This window comes from Geotrypetes seraphini, chromosome 7, assembly GCF_902459505.1.
Source record: "Geotrypetes seraphini chromosome 7, aGeoSer1.1, whole genome shotgun sequence".
Taxonomy (NCBI): domain Eukaryota; kingdom Metazoa; phylum Chordata; class Amphibia; order Gymnophiona; family Dermophiidae; genus Geotrypetes; species Geotrypetes seraphini.
In genome coordinates, this window is record NC_047090.1 from 48,363,350 (window position 1) to 48,384,039 (window position 20,690).

General features: G+C 45.1%; 1 protein-coding gene across 3 annotated transcripts in view; it reads left to right on the top strand.

The window, feature by feature from the left end:
- The window catches only part of LOC117364093 (cat eye syndrome critical region protein 2), a 321,538-nt gene that overhangs the window by 212,043 nt on the left and 88,805 nt on the right, over positions 1–20,690 (top strand). For all 3 annotated transcript variants that reach the window (XM_033952931.1, XM_033952929.1, XM_033952930.1), the window contains exons 3-5: positions 7,812–7,995; positions 8,961–9,100; positions 19,029–19,133. In XM_033952931.1, coding sequence (XP_033808822.1) covers positions 7,812–7,995; positions 8,961–9,100; positions 19,029–19,133 — 429 coding nt within the window. The remainder of the gene's footprint in view (positions 1–7,811; positions 7,996–8,960; positions 9,101–19,028; positions 19,134–20,690) is intronic.

Consider the following 20,690-nt stretch of genomic DNA (forward strand, 5'->3'; position numbering starts at 1 on the left):
TTTTTTTAATAGGAAAATTAATTCTCTTTACATTTTTAACTCTTTATTTTGCATTGTTGTTCATAAACAACATGTGTTGTCTATGTTTCTTATGGGAGATCTGCTCAGGGACATAAGGAGCAGTGTGCTGAGGCTGTAGCCTTAACCACTGCACCAGAGGCCAGGAAATACTCACCTGAGAATTAGCTATCATATATGAATGAAGTTGAAGCTCTGCTGATATAGTGGGTGGATAAGTTACATTTTCAGAGACCAAAATATTCATGTGGCCCTTGGAAAAGCAAAAACCCCTGCTCTCTTTGCAGTGACTTTCATGGGTGCAAAAGTAGCAGAACTAACACAATTTGGTGGTAGTTCATTGCTTAGAAAGGAAAAGGGAAACTCAAGTTCTGCTTTTATTATGGTTCCTGATATGGACATTGTGCACATCATTTTGGTCACCCCCTACTTTAAGGATCCTTCAGCTGATGTGGAAATATACTACAGAGTAATATATACATTTACTAACAAAATATTTTCTTCTACTTATCTCAACAGCTATGCAAAATTCCATTGTCATTAATTTGTCTACATCACTATTATTATTGGAACTACCAGATCTTAGGGAAAGTTTCAAAGATGTTAAAGAAAATGTAGCCATATTATTAACATTACAGCAGCATTGTGGTGGGCACCAAGTGTGATCCCGGGTTGATCTGAGGAAGATGGTTGACAGCCCCAATAGATACTACCTACCTCAGAAAAGTACAGAAATAAACTACTTGGGCATTTGCAGGAACCTTGAGGCTAAGGAGATTAAAGGTTATTAGTTATTAAGCAGTGTAGAAAGAGACAGAGAATTAAGATGTGCTGTTAGGAATAGAGGCCTTTAGAAACTTTCAGATACAGAGAACTAAAAAAGGACACAAACTTGGCATCCACACAACATCACCACATTTGATCACATCTAAGTTTTCCCATCCAAGTGGTGCCTATGTTTTTTTATGTATGTGTTAGCGCTTGAGAATTCTGAGAAATGTAGTAGAATATTTCTTTAACAGGGAATAACTTGAAGACGTTTCCTTTTTCTCTTATTATTCAAGACTCAATAATAGCTGGAATAGGTTTAATGCAGTCCTTTCATGCTTAGAGCAGACTGGAAAAAAGGAAGTATTCCTATCTGAAATAATAAAAAGCTAGCCGCGCATGCGCACTCAACAGCGTGATTCCGTTTTCCCTGATCCGACATGTAGGTCTGTGGCCTTGCAGGACTGCGCATGCGCAACTCCCCAGCCTTACACACAAATCGGAAAGCGCTGGGCAGACAAATTGAAAAGCGCTGGCCTCCCTGCTCTCCCACGCCTCCATCAACGAAAAGTGGCACTACCGGCTGAAATTTATTTTACACTTTAAAGCCACTGCGGCGACTCCTCTGATGACACGCACCTGCGTCGGAGAAGGCCTCCGATGCAGGCGGGGATTGGGCAAGGAGCCGCCGCGGCAACTTTAAACTTTACAAAAACTGAACTGCTGCGAGAGAAGACTTTAGCCACACCAGCAACGATACTTTCGCAATGGGGCCCGCCAAACAATTTCTGCCGTTGCCGAAATTTGGCCCACAGTTCCTTCCCTTCCTCCATCAGGTCAGCTCAGCTCCGCCTATGTTAAAAGGAGCTGCTTTGAAATTGGAGCCCTGCCACCACCGTAACACGTTCCTCTGCCGCGGTCCCATATGTCAGAGAAGGGGCGGGACCAAGGCAGAGAGGAACATGCTATGGCAGTGGCAGGCCTCCGATTTCGACGCGGCTCCTTTTAACATTGGTGGAGCTGCACTGCACCTGATGGAGGGAGGGAAGGAAAGGTGGTTGTGCGCTGTTGAGCCCCTCTTTGCCCTCAGACCCTCTCCTAACTCACTATCTGCTCCCTCCTGTCTCAGACCACTGGGGGGAGGTGCCTGTCTTCAGCTGCCGGGATGGAGGGAGGGAAGAAGAAAGAAGGGGCCCTGGCAAGCGAGTTATCAAAAGCCAACCATAGCCTGGGACCCCTACATGATATGAATAATGACCAGACAACAAAAGGTAAGAAAAATAATTTTATTTTCTGTTTTGTGATTACAATATGTCAGATTTGAAATGTGTCTTGAGGGAGGCTGCCGCCATGGCTTTGGACAGAGGGGTACCATTTTTGTGGGAGCCAGCCTTCGGAGAGGCTTGGGACGCGGGGACGGATGCGGGAGGGGCTGCCGCTGCGAAGGGCTTTGGTGGGGAAGCCAGCCAGACCGCAAATGTGGGGCCGTTGTAAGCGCGGATTGGTCAAGGAGCCGCCGCTGCCGAGGCTTTGAAATTGCTCTCCCACCGTCACTCCCTCCCACCCCGGCTCTGCCTCTCTGTCCCTGCCCAGGTTAAAAAGCAGGAGAGGCGGTCATCTAGCACCCGTTAATCTAACGGGCTTAAACACTAGTCAGTATATAAAGTAGGAATAAGCAAGGAGAGATTGCCTTCAGTGTATCAGGACCAAAAAGAACGTACACAGGCACAAAGAGATAAGGACTTCACAGTGAGCATGAGAGAGAGAGGAAATACAGGGCTAAGGAATAATTAGGTGAAGATAAATGCATACTATCTAAAGACAGTTCTGTGAGGTTTAGCATGACAGTTGTCAGCAAATACACATAGAATCGGACTGGAGTATAGTTGAGACAAACCCAAATATGCAAAATGGGACAAACCCCCCCCCCCCAAAACAAATACCCATTGTTTGTTCTAAATAATTATAGGAACAGGTTTCATACCCCCTCAGCTCTTATTCTATCTCTAGAGGAGGTCAGGGAAAATACTACCAGACACAAAAGTGTAGTTTAAATATTCAAGGCCTTGGGAGTCTCTTGACATCCTACTAACTGGTAGGAAATCAATCAAGAGTCTCACCCAAATACAAGTGACTGGCCATTTTATTTGGATTATGACATCATCAATTCATTATTAAACATACATAGTAGGTACATCTTCCAGATAGCTTGCAATTGCTTCATTAAGGTCTAATGATAACTTTCATACTCCAGCAATGTTCTATTGGTTCTATTCAAGTCACATGGTTTTTGTTTAATCCTCCTTCATTAGTAATTTTTCCTAGCAATTACAATGGCTCAGGCATCACATGCTATTTGTTTCACCTCTGTCAGCAAAAGAGGGGGTAACGACATGTTCCCAATCTTACAGGAAATAGCAGCTGTGACATACATCTATTTTAAAACTTTAATATTTGCTAACCAAGCAATATTATTTTACTGTAACTCTGAAGCATTTCTATCCTTCTGCTTCATCTTTATATATATATAATCGCTGCTAACTGATCAGATTCACTAAATGGCCCACTGCATGTTTTTTCCCTCGATCACCCATTTTCTGATACAGCCATGCAAATTAGTAAAACCCCAGCAAAATAGCCAAGCGATTGATTCACTTACATTGCTTGACTATTTAGCATCGGGTTTTACCAATCTGAAAACCCAATTGCTGTAGACCTGTTGTGTCGGTAACTGTTACCGACAGATCTGCCTGATTTTTTGTTGGGTTTTTTTCAGTGGCACAGTTATTTTGCATGTATTACACATGCAAAATATCTGCCCCATAAAAATAAATGAAAAAAATCCCCCACCGCTGGCAACGGCCCTCTCCCAATGACCCCCGACAATCGTTACCCCCCCCCCCCCCCCGACAAACACGGCAACCCACCCTAAAACAAATGGCAGGAGGGATGCTCACTCCCTCCTGCCCGGAAAGACCTCATCCCTCCACTCCCCCTGAAAAAGGCAGGAAGGATGCCCACTCCCTCCTGCCAACGGAGGCCATCTCCCCCTTCAGGTCCCCATGCCCCGTACCTTAAAGGTGGGAGCAGGAGGTCCTGAAAACACCTCCTGCTCCTCCTCTCTTCACGATAACATTGGGCCTTAGGCCACTCCCCGGTGTATCATGTGATGCACGTGGAGGGGCCTAAGGCTCTGATTGGCTCAGATGCCTCGGGCTCCTCCCTTGAGATCTGATTTAGGCTCTTTTCTAAGGAAATCCCTGATTGGCTTAGATGCCTCAAGCCCCTCCCAAGGGAGAATCCTGAGTCGTCTCAGCCAATCAGGGCCCTAGGCCCCTCCTTGTGTATCACAAGATGCATGGGGAGGGGCCTAAGGCCCAGTGTCATCGCGAAGAGAGGAGCAGGAGGTGTTTTCAGTACCTCCTGCAACCAACTTTAAGGCACGGGAGCCTGGAGGGGGAGGGGGCCTCTGGTGGCAGGAGGAAGTGTGCATCCCTTCTGCATTTTTCTTTGGGGGGAGGGGGGAGGTCTTTCCTGACAAGAGGGAGTGGACATCCCTCCTGCCTTTTTTTTCAAGGGGGGGAGATTTTTCCTGGCAAGAGGGAGTGGGCTTCCTTCCTGTCATCTTTTTGGGGTTCGGGGGTGGTGAACGGTGGCTCGGGGGGGGGGGAACATTTTTAATGGGACAGATGGTGCGTGTTTAAATCATACAGAACATCTGTTCCATTAAAAAAAGCAGAAGCCCTGACAGCAGTGACAAGAGGCTGCTTCCCCTGTCACTACTGTTAGGGCTCTGAGCATGTGTCAATCACTCACTGAGCGATTGATTGAGTCAGTGGGTTTGCATGCAAATGATATTCACCTCTGTGAAAATCATTTGCATGCAAACTTGATAGTGAATCAATTGCTGTTGGAAAATTGGCTAGAGAATCGGCCAGCAGCGATTGAGTTGTTCTCTATAGTGAATCTAGCCCTTTAAGGTCAGAGGGAGGCGATACGACTGTCATTAATGAAATTTCCAGAAGTACATTATGAAAGCACAAGTGCATCTGCAATCTCATTAGCAGGGGTGACTTATGGAATAGACTGATAGAACTGTTAAGAGCACTCTTAGACTTCTTAGACTTACAAAAATTTAAGAACGTACCGAAAACCACTTTATTTGTGGAGGCATTTAAATTAATGATTATTGGAAATTCATGAGAATATTGGTATTATTATATGTAGATAGAGAGAAAGTATTTGTTTTATGGAAGAAATTATTGTATATGATTGAATGCATGTTTTAATATTAAGATTGTGTTTTTGTAAACCACCTAGGTATAGGCAGGTAAGACATTTTTTTAAATAAATAAATAAATATTGGCACCACTATGGTTAAAGCTTAGAAAAAACATAGAAAATGTAAATGCCATTCTTTTGAAATGTCTTAAATGACAGCTAATGGTTAGATATATTATAACACTTTGTTTTATTTTATTGTTCTTTATAAACTAAGGAATGTTTAAATATCCCTCTATTCAAACCAGCCCAACCATCTCCCTTCTAGGTCAAAAAGAGACACAGAAAGCACAGATGTCCAGATACAGAGGTTGGAAAGAATTCCTTGAGCTTTCTCCAGTGTTTGATTTGTTGCATAAATTGTACAAAGCGATTGTCCTATTAACTTGATTTTATTCTTTGTATTTTATAATTTTATTGTGATGAGTGAATAATAAATCATCTTTCAGAACATCCACAGTTTCTGGTTCTCATCGTTTGGATTGCTCTCAATGTGGAATATTGGGTCTTCTTTTTGTTGGTTAGTTTGTCCATGCACAGTGCAGTGCTCGGCCTTTAGTCGTGTGGTAGCCAGGAGGTCAGAAACGTAGACACTCAATTCCAAGATTGCGCCATCGAAGAACAATGTGCTGTAGTGCACGTTCTTTGGGCAGAGGGAGTGAAACAGTGGAAATTCACCATGGTGCCATGTCCAATATTGACTCAGTATGGACGTGGCACCATGAATCAATGAAAGGTTTATGAGTGGGTAAAAAGGTTTAAAGCGGGAAGAACAGATGTAACTGACGATGATTCTGGTCTCCCATCAACATCGCACACACAAGAGCACATTAACAGGGCAGATGCCTTGATTAGAGAAGACCAACAGATAACGGTGTCTCAGTTGGCTGCAAATTTGGATATCAGCTATGAATCTGCATTTTACCATAATACATGATGACTTGGATACAGGAAAGTCTGCACATGATGAGTCCTTAAACAGCTTACTGATCTGCACAAGCAACAACATGGGGTTGCGACCCAGTTCCTGAGACTGTATTAAGAAGATCCGAGTATTCTGGAGAGAATTGTCACAGGTGACGAGACATGGGTGCATCACTGCTACCCAGAAAACAAAAGACAAAGTATGATGAAGTAAATGTGCTCTCCTGGCTTTTTTTTTTTTTTTTTTTTGCTCTTTATACAAGTCTCTACCTTTCTGTCCAGCACCAATGTGGGATTCATTGTTCTATAATTTCCCAGATCACCTCTAGAACCCTATTTAATTAGTGTTACATTGGCCACCCTTCAGTCTTCTGGAACCATGCTGAACTGTAAAGAAAAATAAGAAATTACTAACAATAGCTCTGCAAGTTCATTTTTCAATTCTATCAGATCTCTGTGATGTATACCATCCGGTCCAGCTGGTATGCTCTGGTATGGAGTACAGGCATCTTTTTTCCCAACCTTTCAAAAATGTCTTGTATCCATCCTATTAATTTCTCAATGAAAATCTCAGAGCCTATGTTTTTCTTTTTCCGTCACACACAAGCTGCGACCCTCAGATTCAGAGGCAGCCACCTTGCAAGTAGAGTTATTCTGTGTCATATGGCTCCATACACTTACGACTACACCGCCTTAAAATGGTTTGGGATTTTTTATTTATTTTTTTTTTTTTAGGTGCCACCATTTTCTGCTTGATAGGCTTACAAACACAGTTTGTGCTTTGGGAAGGTTTTGTCATTCGTGTTTGGACTAGGCAGCCCTACAACCCTAAAACATTTGCTTGTTTTCAGATGTAACTGCTTCTATAATCTTAAAGCTTATGAATTTCCAGTCAGCTCCAGGTCATCAGAGGCCACCTGAACTAGTATTGGTTTTACTCCCATTGTATGCATTTAGGGTAAAACCAGAACTGGCTCAGTTTGTCCCTGAATGGCCTGGATCTTTCATGTAGATTTGCTTTTTATAGCATCAATTTGATCTCAGCTTCACTCCATACCAGGCCTTAGCAGCAAGTGATTTTACTTCCAGTGTTTATTGGTGTTCTCCAAGGACAAGCAGGCATTATATTCTCACATATGGGTGGCCGCCATTCACGGAATCCAGTATGGATGCTACCAAGTGCGCTGTCACTTTAAATTTTTTAGGCCGTGCCTATACCGCACACATGCTGGTGCTTTCCTGCCTGACGTCGGCTCACGGGGCTATCAGTTCTTAGTTGTCCATGGAACTGAGAATTGGTGTTTTAAAGCCATATAATATCTTTGTTCTTTGTATATGTGACAGAGGTGAGGTATTCTGCTGCTGTGTAGTTTTGGTGTAGAAAATCCTGTTTATTCTGTTTTTCCAACAAGACTGGTATAATATTTGCAGTGCTGCCATTTTTTTTATATGTTGCTTGGCTGATGACAAAAGTGTGACTACTGTAGGAACAGATCCATGGATAGTTAACCCACACCCTAAGGTTGACTCTGCATGGGTACCAGCACCTTTTTTCCTAGAAAAAAAGCACTGTCTAAAACTAATTAGTATAGCAGATTGGTAGGGATAGGAATTAGCCAGTGAGCAAATGCAGCAGTACTGATTGGAACCCATTGTTCTAAGAGATGAACCTACTGCAATCAGTGACTGTGATAAAATTACTGGTGGGTATTGGACTGCTACTATTTTGCCTACAAATGTATTTGCCTAGCCAGTATAATGATGCACCCTTTGTAAATGACTTTGCTAATGCACATACTCATTCTGCTCCTTGAAACTAGACCGCAGTCTTTCCACATCTACCTGGAGGATATCATCAACTACAGATGGGAATTGGAGGAAGGGAAACCAAATCCCCTGAGGAATGCCCACTTTCGGGATCTGCCATTGCGCACGAGGGTAGAGCTCCTACATCGTCTGTGTGATTACCGACTGGATGCTGATGATGTCTTTGACCTCCTGAAGGTACTGTACCCAATAGCTTATCTCTGCTTTGTCTAAGATTGGATTTAGGTCTTGTGCATAGAAGCCTAGAAGGAAAAGTACAGAACAGTTTGTAAAACACATTTGGCCTTTTTTTTATTTAGTTCTATTGGATATTGGTCTATTTGTACTACAAAAGTCCAAACCCCATCCTTTTATGTGAAAAAATCCCTAAGTTATAGAAGTTCAGCATATATCTTTTTGAGACTGCTAATGACATGAAAAATAGACCATTTCCAACATTTTGGATCTGCTGTGTAGTCACCTTTTCACAGAATCACATTTATTAAGATAAATAATACATTTAAACATACAACATGAAAGGCATCAATTGATTTGCTCCTTTCTCCTCTCCCCCCCACCCCCCCCACCTCCAAATTATATATTCTAATGAACACATGGTCAGCTAGGGATAGAATGGACTTCTTGCTAGTCCCCTGAGGAATTCAGTGTGGAAAAAGCTGGTTTCCTTAATAGAAATTGTTAAATAGTTTAGGTTGTTACTGATTTTCTGAACCTTTAGACCAGGATAGCTATATGTCTATATAGTTATATAGGGCAGTGTTTCTCAACTCAGTTCTGGAGTATCCCCTTATTAGTCAGGTTTTCAGGATATCCACAATGAGTATGCATGAAAGACATTTGCATATAATGGAGGCAGTGTATGCAAGTCAAGTTTATGCATATTCATTGTGGATATGCTGAAAACCTGACTGGCAAGGAGGTACTCCAGGACCAAGTTGAGAAACACTGATATAGGGAATGTAAATGAACTGTCCTTATTTTAACAGTTCTCCAAGATGTTTGAAATGTGCCTAGTCTGTTTTCAGATAGAATTGAACAAATGCACTTTAACTCAAAATGTGCAACTAGCAGTCAAAGTGTGAGTGTTGATAAGAACTGTGTTGTACTTGTTTTTGGAGACGCTTTCTTTGTATTTCATACAGGGCTTGGATGCAGACAGCCTCCGCGTGGAACCACTGGGAGAGGATGCTAGCGGCTCCCTCTACTGGTACTTTTATGGAACACGGTTATACAAGGAAGAACCCTCCTGGGACAAAATAAAAGGAGAGCAGAGCTTGGAAGGGTAAAGGATTATTTTCCAGCAGCCAGTAGCCGCAACAATAAATACATGCAGAGATAAAACAAAGAGTTTAGTACAATCCTCAGCTGTTCCCTGTAGGAAATGAGAAATAAGGGTATGAATAAGAAGATTCAGAATTGCCTTTGAAAGTCCATTTTTGTTAAGAATAAATCTTGAACTAATGGCATTGCCATTTAGAAAACACAACTTTCTATTCCTGGATTTCACATACTGTACCTGCTTTGATTTGGGGTACTGTAGAAATCAAGCTCATACATTGTTTCATGCCAGGTGAGAGAGGGAGACCAGACACTATTTTACTGTGATGGCTGTAACCTAACTCAGAAAAGTGCAGTCCAAAGGCATCTTAGTCCAAGGCTGATTTAACCATTAGGCAGACTAGGTGACTGATTAGGGCAGCAGCTTCTAGGATAAAGCAAAGAGCAGTTGCAGTTAAAGCAAAATAGTAGGTACCAATAGTCATACAAGCTCAAAGAACCATCAACTTATACTATATCTTGCACTGAGGGTGGACACACAAAATACACTTGTGCTGATGTCAGGGCCAGTGCAAAAGTATTGGGCACCCTAGGCAAACCTTCAGTCTTATGCCTTATACCCCTCAGTTTTCAGGTCCTAAGCCATTGCCTCCCCCTCCAAGACTTGATAATTAAATTCTACAAAAAAGCATAACTCTGGGATAGACACAGAGGATTCCTTTAAACTAAACTAAACCTTAAGTTTATATACCGCAGCCTCTCCACGGAAGTGGAGCTCGGCACGGTTTACGAGAACTTAAAATATAAGAAGAGAAAGGAAAAGGTTTACATGAGCTTATATATAAAATGAAAGAGTAAGGGGGAAAATAGAATTACATGTTAGAGAAGAGCCAAGTTTTCAGTTGCTTGCGAAATAGAAAGAAGATACAATTAAAGCAAAACTTAAATGGCCTTCACATTTAAGGGCATAGAGGAGGTACAATTTTAGCTGCTTTATTGGGTGGACTAGATGGGCCATATGAGTCTTTATTGGCATCATTTACTATGCTTTGTATAACATGCTTTGTTTTGCAGGTAAAAGTAGGCACTTATGGTTATCCCAGGACAAGCAGGCAGGTATTCTCACTAGTGGGTGATGTCATCCGACAGAGCCTCGATACGGACATCTTGCAAGCATGTCTTGCTTGAAGAAACTCAGAAGTTTCGAGATGCCCGCACCGCGCATGCGCCAGTGCCTTCCCGCCCGATGTACCGGGCGTGTCTCCTCAGTTCTTTTCTTTCCGCGGAGCTGAGAAGTTTCTCTTCATTCTGCGCTGACTGAATTTCAGTTTTTTGCCTTCTTTACCCGCGTTTTTGTTTATTTCTTTGAATTTCTTTCACTTTTATTTTATTTTTCTAAAAAAAAAAAAAAAAAGTTAAAATTATTTCTTCCGGCAGTTCGGCCGGGCCGGCCTCGTGGCTGCGGCCTAGCGCCTTCGACCTTGCAGCGTCGATTTTCCGGCCTATGTCCCGGCCAATCACCGGTTTTAAAAAGTGCAGCAAGTGCCAGCGTGCGATTTCGTTAACGGACCCGCATCGACGCTGCCTGCAGTGTCTTGGTCCAGAACACGTTCCGAAATCGTGCCGGCCTTGTTCCACGCTCACTGCGCGCTCGTTTAAGAGGCGTTGCTTGCTTTGGGAGTCGATGTTCAAGATGGAGACTGCCAAGGACCTGTCTGCTTCTACGTCTGCTGAGGTTTCGCCGGTTCGTTCGAAACCAGCATCGACGACTCCTGCATCCAGCATCGTGAAGCCAGCATCGTTTGCACCGGCTTCGGCATCGAGTTCAGCATCGGCGCCTGCCTCCGTCTCCTCGGTTCAGGTACCGCCTTCCACTGTCCCTCCCGTGGTCATCAAAGTGCCTAAAGCTAGCAAGCAGAAGCACTTGGCCACGAAAGACCGCGAAGACCGTGCAGGAGGACCCCCTTTCGGTGCGGATCCCTCCATATCGGCTTCGCTTCGATCCCTGCTAGAAGCTCAGTTTGTCGAGCTTATGCACACTATGGGACCCCGGCTTATTGCCAACATTCAGGGTGACATTCCAGCCCCGGTTTCAGGGGGCGGTCCGCCCCCTCCCCCTCCTCCTCGTCGTTTGATCTCGCTGCTCGACGAGGGGGATCGGCGGAGGGCGGCGGAATCCTCCAGAAGGGCTTCCCTTCCTGAGATGCCGCCTTTAGAGCCCATCACTCCTCCACGACAACAGGGTGCTAGGGCGACCCCTGATAATCGGAGTCCTGGGCATACTGCATCGCAGGAGGAGTTCTTCCGCACTCCTTACCAGACATGGGTGGCGCTGCGTGAGTCCGCATCTCTGCCACCTCTGCGATCCACGGCATCGAGCCCTATCCATTCCTTTGAGGCTTCGAAGGATCGATCGATGCATAGAGGATCTCGTTCCCCGTCCCGTCACCGGGAGGGGCATCGATCTCGGCACTCTTCTCGGCACTCCTCACGCCATTCGGAGGTGTCTCCGCAGAAAAAGATACAGCGTTTAGGATACTCTTCGTCGGATGTATCCCAGCCGGAGGGACCAGAGTATGAGGAACCATCTACCTCCTATTCTCCATGCCGGTCTCAGCTCTCCCTGGACCCGGAAGCTTCCACTTCGTCTAGTCCGTCTCGTCGGCCGGCCTTGGCAGACCAACTGTCTTTCTCATCCTTTCTCCGACAGATGGCGGATGACTTGGATGTGACTTTGGACACTGGATCTAAATATTCTAAAGAGTATTTGGACACCATGCATTTGCCTCACCCTCCGGCGGAGACTCTTCGGCTTCCTCTGCATAAACTGCTGGACCAGACTTTCATGCGCTGTTTTGAGACACCGTATTCCATACCTGCAGTTCCCAGTAAGCTGGATGCTCGATACCGCATCGTACACCATAAGGGGTTTGAAGGGGCTCAACTTTCTCATCAGTCCCTTCTGGTCGAGTCTTCTCTCAAGCGTTCTCACCCTTCCCAGGTCTACGCTTCCGTGCCTCCGGGCAGGGAGGGGAGAACGATGGACAAGTTTGGTAGACGTATCTACCAAAACTCGATGATGGCGACTCGAGTGCTCAATTACAATTTTTTCTTTTCTTCATATTTGGATTTCTTCTTGCCGGTGCTCCGCAAGTTCATCCCTTTCATCGATGCTCAGGCTCGTTTCCAGTTTGAGGAGGTGGTGGCGACCCTGTCCCAGTTGCGGCTGCAGCTGATGCAATCCTCCTACGATGCCTTCGAGCTCTCGGCACGTGCTGCGGCCTGTTCGGTCGCTATGCGTCGTCTGGCCTGGCTTCGCACTATTGATATGGATCCGAACCTCCAAGACAGACTTGCTAATGTGCCTTGTGCGGGAGCGGATCTGTTCGATGAGTCTATCGAGACTGTTACTAAAAAGCTTTCGGACCATGAGAAGTCTTTTCAGTCTATTCTGCGACCTAAGCCGAAGCCTCAGCAGTCTCGCCCTTCTAGACCGCCTCAAATCTACCAGAGGCGTTATCAACCGAGGCAGACTCCTCCTGCGAGACAGCCTGCGAAGAGGCAGCCTCCACAGAAGACTCAACAGAAGCCTCAGATGCCGGCTGCACCCAAGGCTCCTCAGCCTTTTTGACTCTCTTCCAGGGAGCATAACCGACGTTCTGTCTTCCCCTGTTTTTCCCATAGGGGGTCGACTCCATCATTTTTATCATCGATGGGAGTCACTCACCACGGACCTTTGGGTCCTTACCATCGTAAGAGAGGGATACTCTCTTCATTTCCATCGGGTCCCCCCGGACCACCCTCCAAGAGAGTATCCTTCCAACTTAACGCAGACCGCTCTTCTTCTCCAGGAGGCTCAGTCTTTACTTCGGCTTCGGGCCGTCGAACCGGTTCCGTTGGATCAGCAAAACCGAGGGTTTTACTCCCGGTATTTCCTGGTCCCAAAGAAGACGGGCGATCTGCGTCCAATTTTGGACCTTCGAGTCCTCAACAAGTTTTTGGTCAAGGAGCGGTTCCGTATGCTGACCCTTGCCTCTCTCTATCCCCTCCTCGAGCAGAACGATTGGTTATGCTCTCTGGACCTCAAGGAGGCCTACACTCACATCCCGATTCATCCGGCCTCCCGCAAGTTTCTCAGATTTCGGGTGGGACATCTACATCTGCAGTATCGAGTGCTTCCATTCGGCCTGTCCTCGTCTCCCAGAGTCTTCACAAAGTGTCTGGTGGTGGTGGCCGCTGCACTCCGGTCCATGGGTCTTCAGGTGTTTCCATCCTCGACGACTGGCTCATCAAGGCACCGTCGGCTCCAGGGGTCATTTCGGCAACCTTGACTACAATTTGTTTCCTGCAGAGTTTGGGCTTCGAGATCAACTTCCCCAAGTCACATCTTCAGCCCACCCAGTCTCTTCCCTTTATCGGGGCAGTTCTGGATACCATTCAACTGCGAGCATTCCTTCCTCCTCAACGCATGGATGCTCTCCTTCTGCTCTGCCAGTCGGTGTCTTCTCGCCCGTCCATCTCGGCGAGACACATGATGGTCCTCTTGGGCCACATGGCATCTACAGTTCATGTGACGCCTTTTGCCAGACTACATCTCAGGATTCCTCAATGGACCCTGGCATCTCAGTGGACTCAGGTGTCCGACCCGTTGTCCCGTCACATTGTCGTCACTCCTGCTCTACGGCAGTCTCTTCTCTGGTGGATGACCTCTTTGAATCTATCCAGAGGTTTGCTGTTTCACTCTCCTCCCCACCAGAAAGTTCTCACAACCGATTCATCGAACTATGCATGGGGGGCTCATCTGGATGGTCTTCGCACTCAGGGGTTCTGGACCAGTGCGGAACGACTCCATCAAATCAATCTTCTGGAGCTCAGAGCCATCTTCAATGCTCTCCAAGCTTTTCAGCATCTGCTTCACGACATGATGGTCCTTATTCGCACAGACAATCAGGTCGCCATGTATTATGTCAACAAACAAGGGGGCACGGGCTCGGCCCCTCTTTGTCAGGAAGCTCTTCGAGTATGGGATTGGGCGGTTCGTCACAACACCTTCCTCAGAGCTGTCTACATTCAGGGGAAAGACAATGTCTTAGCAGACAAATTGAGTCGTCTTCTCCAACCTCACGAATGGACGCTCCATTCCAAACCCCTTCATCAGATCTTTGCTCAGTGGGGAACGCCTCAGATAGACCTCTTTGCAGCCCCCCACAACTTCAAACTGCCTCAGTTTTGCTCCAGGATCTACACTCCTCTCCGCCTCGAGGCAGACGCCTTTCTACTGGAATGGGGAAATCGCTTCCTATATGCGTTTCCTCCCTTTCCTCTCATTCAGAAGACTCTGGTCAAGTTGAGATCAGACCATGCCACCATGATTCTGATTGCTCCTCGGTGGCCCAGACAACCTTGGTACTCCCTTCTACTTCAACTGTGCAGCAGGGAGCCAGTACTTCTTCCAGTGTTTCCTTCACTACTTTCTCAACATCAAGGTTCACTACTTCATCCCAACCTGCAGTCTCTCCACCTGACAGCTTGGTTCCTTTCAACATAACTCCTCACCAGTTCTCTCAAGCAGTGAGGGAGGTCTTGGAGGCTTCCAGGAAGCCTGCTACTCGACAATGCTATTCCCAAAAATGGACTAGATTCTCTTCCTGGTGTATTTCCAATGCCACGGAACCTCAGCGAGCTTCCCTATCTTCTGTATTGGACTATCTTCTACACCTGTCTCAGTCTGGTCTCAAGTCTACCTCTATACGAGTCCACCTGAGTGCTATTGCGGCTTTCCATCAGCCTCTACAGGGGAAACCTTTGTCTGCTCATCCTGTGGTTTCCAGATTTATGAAAGGACTTTTCCATGTCAACCCTCCTATCAAACCTCCTCCTGTGGTTTGGGATCTCAATGTTGTCTTGTCTCATCTTATGAAGCCTCCGTTTGAACCTCTCAACAAGGCTCCACTTAAGTTTCTCACCTGGAAGGTGGTTTTCCTGGTGGCCCTCACGTCAGCTCGCCGGGTCAGCGAGCTTCAGGCCCTGGTAGCGGATCCACCGTTCACTGTGTTCCATCATGACAAGGTGGTCCTTCGTACTCATCCAAAATTCTTGCCTAAAGTGGTCTCTGAATTTCACATCAACCAATCCATCGTGCTTCCAGTGTTCTTTCCAAAGCCTCATTCTCATCCTGGGGAATCTGCTTTGCACACTCTGGACTGTAAACGTGCTCTAGCTTTCTACTTGGATCGCACAAAGCCACACAGAACTGCTCCTCAACTTTTCGTCTCCTTTGATCCAAACAAGTTGGGACGACCTGTATCGAAGCGCACCATCTCTAACTGGATGGCGGCTTGTATCTCTTCCTGCTATGCCCAGGCTGGATTATCCCTTCCCTGTAAGGTCACAGCCCATAAGGTCAGAGCAATGGCAGCCTCTGTTGCCTTCCTCAGATCGACACCGATTGAGGAGATTTGTAAGGCTGCCACTTGGTCCTCGGTTCATACATTCACCTCTCATTACTGTCTGGATACTTTCTCCAGACGGGATGGACAGTTTGGCCAAACAGTGTTACAAAATTTGTTCTCTTAAGTTGCCAACTCTCCCACCATCCCATTGGGGTTAGCTTGGAGGTCACCCACTAGTGAGAATACCTGCCTGCTTGTCCTGGGATAAAGCAATGTTACTTACCGTAACAGTTGTTATCCAGGGACAGCAGGCAGCTATTCTCACGTCCCACCCACCTCCCCTGGGTTGGCTTCTCAGGCTAGCTACCTGAACTGAGGAGACCCGCCCGGTACATCGGGCGGGAAGGCACTGGCGCATGCGCGGTGCGGGCATCTCGAAACTTCTGAGTTTCTTCAAGCAAGACATGCTTGCAAGATGTCCGTATCGGGGCTCTGTCGGATGACATCACCCACTAGTGAGAATAGCTGCCTGCTGTCCCTGGATAACAACTGTTACGGTAAGTAACATTGCTTTCTTTGTTCCGTTTTGACTGCAGCTGCTTTTTGCTACTCCCCTTGATACTACTACTCTAGGCAACAGCCTAGTATTGTGTAATGGTTGGGCCAGCCCTGACTGAGGTCACATTGCCTTTGCGATCTACTGGTAGATTGCGATCGATCATTTGGGCACCCCTAATGTAAGAGATCTGCCTGAACCAGAAATGGATTTCAAGGGTGATGATGCGGAGGAACTGAAAGATATCTCAGTGAATTTAGAAGATGTACTAAGCCAAATCGACAAGTTAAAAAGTGATAAATCGCCAGGACCAGAAGGTACTAAAAGAACTCAAACATGAAATTGCTGACCTGCTGTTAGTGATCTGTAGCCTGTCCCTAAAATCGTCTGTAGTACCTGAAGATTGGAGGGTGGCCAATGTTGGAGATCTGGGAAATTACAGACCGCTAAGCCTCACTTCAGTGCTGGGCAAAATGGTGGAAACAATTATAAAAAATAAAATCATGGAACATGTAGACAAACATGATTTAATGAGACGGAGTCAGCATGGGTTCAGCTGAGGGAGATCTTGCCTCTCAAATTTGCTTGACTTCTTTGAAGGTGTGAATAAACATGTGGCTAAAGGGGAGCCGGTTGATATAGTGTATCTAGATTTTCAGAAAGCTTTTGATAAAGTTACTCACGAGAGGTTCCTGAGAAAATTAAACTGGCATGGGATAGGTGGCAAAGTTCAGTTGTGGATTAGGAATTGGTTATTGGTTAGAAAATAGAGGGTAGGGTTAAATGGTCATTTTTTTCAATGGAGGAGAGTAAACAGTGGAGTGCCGCAGGGGTCTGTACGGGGACCGGTGCTATTTAACTTATTTATAAATGATCTGGAAATTGGAACGACGAATGAGGTGATTAAATTTGCAGATAACACTAAACTGTTCAAAGTTGTTAAAATGCATGTAGATTGTGAAAAATTGCAGGTGGACCTTAGGAAATTGGAAGACTGGACGTCGAAATGGAAGATGAAATTTAATGTGGACAAATGCAGTGATGCACATTGAGAAGAATAACCTGAATAACAGTTACTGGATGCTAGGGACCACCTTGGGGATTATCGCCCAAGAAAAGGATCTGGGTATCATCGTAGACAATATGATGAAATCTTCCACCCAATGTACGACGGCGGGCCAAAAAAGCAAACAGAATGCTAGGAATTATTTAAAAAGGGATAGTTAACAAGACTAAGAATGTTATAATGCCCCTGTATCGCTCCATGGTGCGACCTCATCTGGAATATTGCATTCAATTCTGGTCTCCTTATCTCAATAAAAGATATAGTGGCGCTAGAAGGTTCATAGAAGGGCGACCAAGATGGTAAAGGGAATGGAATACCGCTCATATGAGGAAAGACTAAAATGGTTAGGGCTCCTCAGCTTGGAAAATAGATGGGTGAGGGGAGATATGATTGAAGTAGAATGGGTACAAGTGGATCGATTTTTCACTCCATCAAAAATTACAAAGACTAGGGGACACTTGATGAAGCTACAGGGAAATACTTTTAAAACTAATAGGCGGAAATTTTTTTTCACTCAGAGACTAGTTAAGCTCTGGAATGCGTTTCCAGAGGATGTGGTAAGAGCAGATAGCATAGCTGGTTTTAAGAAAGGTTTGGACAAGTTCCTGGAGGAAAAGTCCATAGTCTGTTATTGAGAAAGACATGGGGGAAGCCACTGCTTGCCCTGAATCAGTAGCATAGAATATTGATACTCCTTGGGTTTTGGCCAGGTACTAGTGACCTGGATTGGCCACCGTGCGAATGGGCTACTGAGCTTGATGGACCATTGGTCTGACCCAGTAAGGCTATTCTTATGTTCTCACTCATATCTCAGCTCCCACCTTCCTATAAAGAGTACTAACAGCATTGACAGAGACATTGTGTTACGCTAGATATACAACCACAGCTAAGAAATATGATAAAATGATAAGGTTCAAGACATTGTCTTTCAATGGATCCCAGATTCTAAGATTCTCATAGTCCCTTCTTTTTCCGCTAAATTCACCTCATATTTCTAGGTAAGGCACAATGTTTCCAACTAAAAGTGACTGTTCGGTTGAGTTCCTTGTTTCCATGCTCCAGTCACCATTTGTAGAGCTCTTCCAGTCATAATGAATAATAGTTGTTCAGTGCAAAGGATACAGTAGGCTTGACAAGTGAGTTCCTTTCCCCCAATCATGAAGATCGGAGAAGACATCATCTATATTTTTTCAACTCCGTCTCCTTGTGGAGAGCTCAATCTGTTTTCAAGTTTTTCAATTGTAGCTATCTTTATCTCAAGATCTACAAGCTTCCACTTAAAATCTAAAAACTTATTTATTCAATATTTATTCATAGTATTTTTTGTTATCCACTTTGAAACATTTATGTTGGGAGTTTATTTATTTGTTTATTCAATTTTCTATAACATTCTCCCAGGTGAGCTCAGAATGGTTTACATGGATTTAGTCGGGTACTCAAGCATCAGTAGGGGACACAGTGACTTGCCCAGGGTCACAAGGTGATGAGGCTGTAGCTCTAACCCCTGCGCCACACTCTCAGACATAGTATGGCAAAATACAAAAGTCATATTATATTACATCTATGCATCTGTTTTAATGAAACCTCATATCAATTCAAGAGAGTATAGATAATGTCTTGATTGTAAGTATGCATAGAATTGAGTATGGATGGGCCATTTGGCCTTTATCTGCCATCATGTTTCTATGTATATGATCAAAAGGGAGTATATTACCATTCCTTTCATCAGTATCATTATCAATATTCATTGATTGTCCTCTACTCGTAGCCCCTTTTTCTGCCATTCTGAGCTATTATCCCATTCCCAGATGGATCTCCTGCCACTGACTGGCATTTCTTATTTGGTTTGGATATCTATGAGGTATTTTTTTCCACAGGCTTCTTTTTTATGGCTGTTAACTTTTTGTTATATAAACAGAGCACCAAGAAGCCAAGAAACCATTTTAGAAAAACCTGTGAAGAGGAGAGGCCGACCACCAAAGCGGAAAAAACTGCTGGAAGAGCTTGCCTTGAAGTATGAAAGGTAAAGATGCGACCTGTTCGTTTCCCTTTCCACACCGCAATCTCTTTGGTTTCTTAATAGTCTAAAGCCCATCTGATTCCCTTCCCTCCTATCCTTGTCCCTCCACTCTGCTTTGTCTTTGTGGCACATTCTTCTTTGTGTTCAGATAATCTGGTACTCTTCCCTACCTTCGCCTCTATGAAGCACAATTAAACTGTCAGAATGTTTTCAAATAAACAAAGTAGGATTGTACTGGATGGATATTTGTAATTGCTCATCAGCAAACAGGATGAATCAGTGACCTGATCTTTCCCTCTATGGAGAAGGAGAGAAGGAATGGAGTAGTACTTTGATGCTCATCCTTTTCCTTCTTTATCACTCCCCTTTTCATCTTTTCACAGTCCTCAGTCCCTCCAGTCCCCCATCCTCTTTTCACACACCACAGGACCTCTAACATACTTACTGCTTCTCCTGCCCATGCAAACCAGAGCTCCCTTGATCCCCTCATTCTTCCTTGCCCTCAGTCACACCTCCTTGTCTACCTTCCCCATTACTTTCAATTCCCTTACTTACTCTTGCCCCACCTTAATTCACCCACTCTTGTCTCTTACCAGATAAGTAGCAGTGGAATCAGGAAGCTAACACAACCAGTAGTTGGCAGAAGCTGTTCAGCATTATCATTTGGATCCAGCACAAGCCTTTTTTATTAGCAGCTCAAGGCAAATTACATTTTGGGCCCAGTAGGTATTTTTCTGTCCCCAGAGGGATTACAGTCCAAGTCTGTACCTGAAGCAATAGAAGGTAAAAGTGACTGGCCAAGGTCATAGGGAGCAACAGTGATGTCTAAACCTTGGCTTCCTTTGTTCACACCTGCAGCTTTAAGTTCTAGGTGGCCACGTCCTTCTCTGATCTTCCTCACAGCCTTCTCAGTTGTTCTGTGAAACTTTGCAGAAGTTAAGGCTATGTAGTTGTCCTGATCTAAGGATGAAGAGCTCCAATACCTCCAGCTCATCTTGACTTTGTCTGGGAACCTTAGGGGGCAGAGACAATCCATACTGCTTCTGGCTCTGCTACATGTGGCTTTCTTTGGAGGCATGGTGGACAGAAATTGACTGCTCAGGATAGAAGGGAGCCAGGACTAATGTTCTCTGTAGGCTCTGCTCTGCTTCCTTGGAAACTAGAAAAAAGCTGTCAGAATTCCATCCTGGGCTGTTCTGCCAGAAATTAAGCCCTGTGTTCAAACAAGCTGCTGTTGGACACCATAGTGTATGTTCTATGGCAGGGATCTCAAAGTCCCTCCTTGAGGGCCGCAATCCAGTCGGGTTTTCAGGATTTCCCCAATGAATATGCATTGAAAGCAGCGCATGCACATAGATCTCGTGCATAGTCATTGCGGAAATCCTGAAAACCCGACTGGATTGCGGCCCTCAAGGAGGGACTTTGAGACCCCTATTCTATGGGGTGGGGACTTCAGTTCGTGCTACTTGTGGCCAAATCTAGAATGTGTACAAAAAATGTATATCAGATGTAGTAGCATATGTCAGAAGAACCAGAGTAACTTGTGTAGCCTGCTGACTT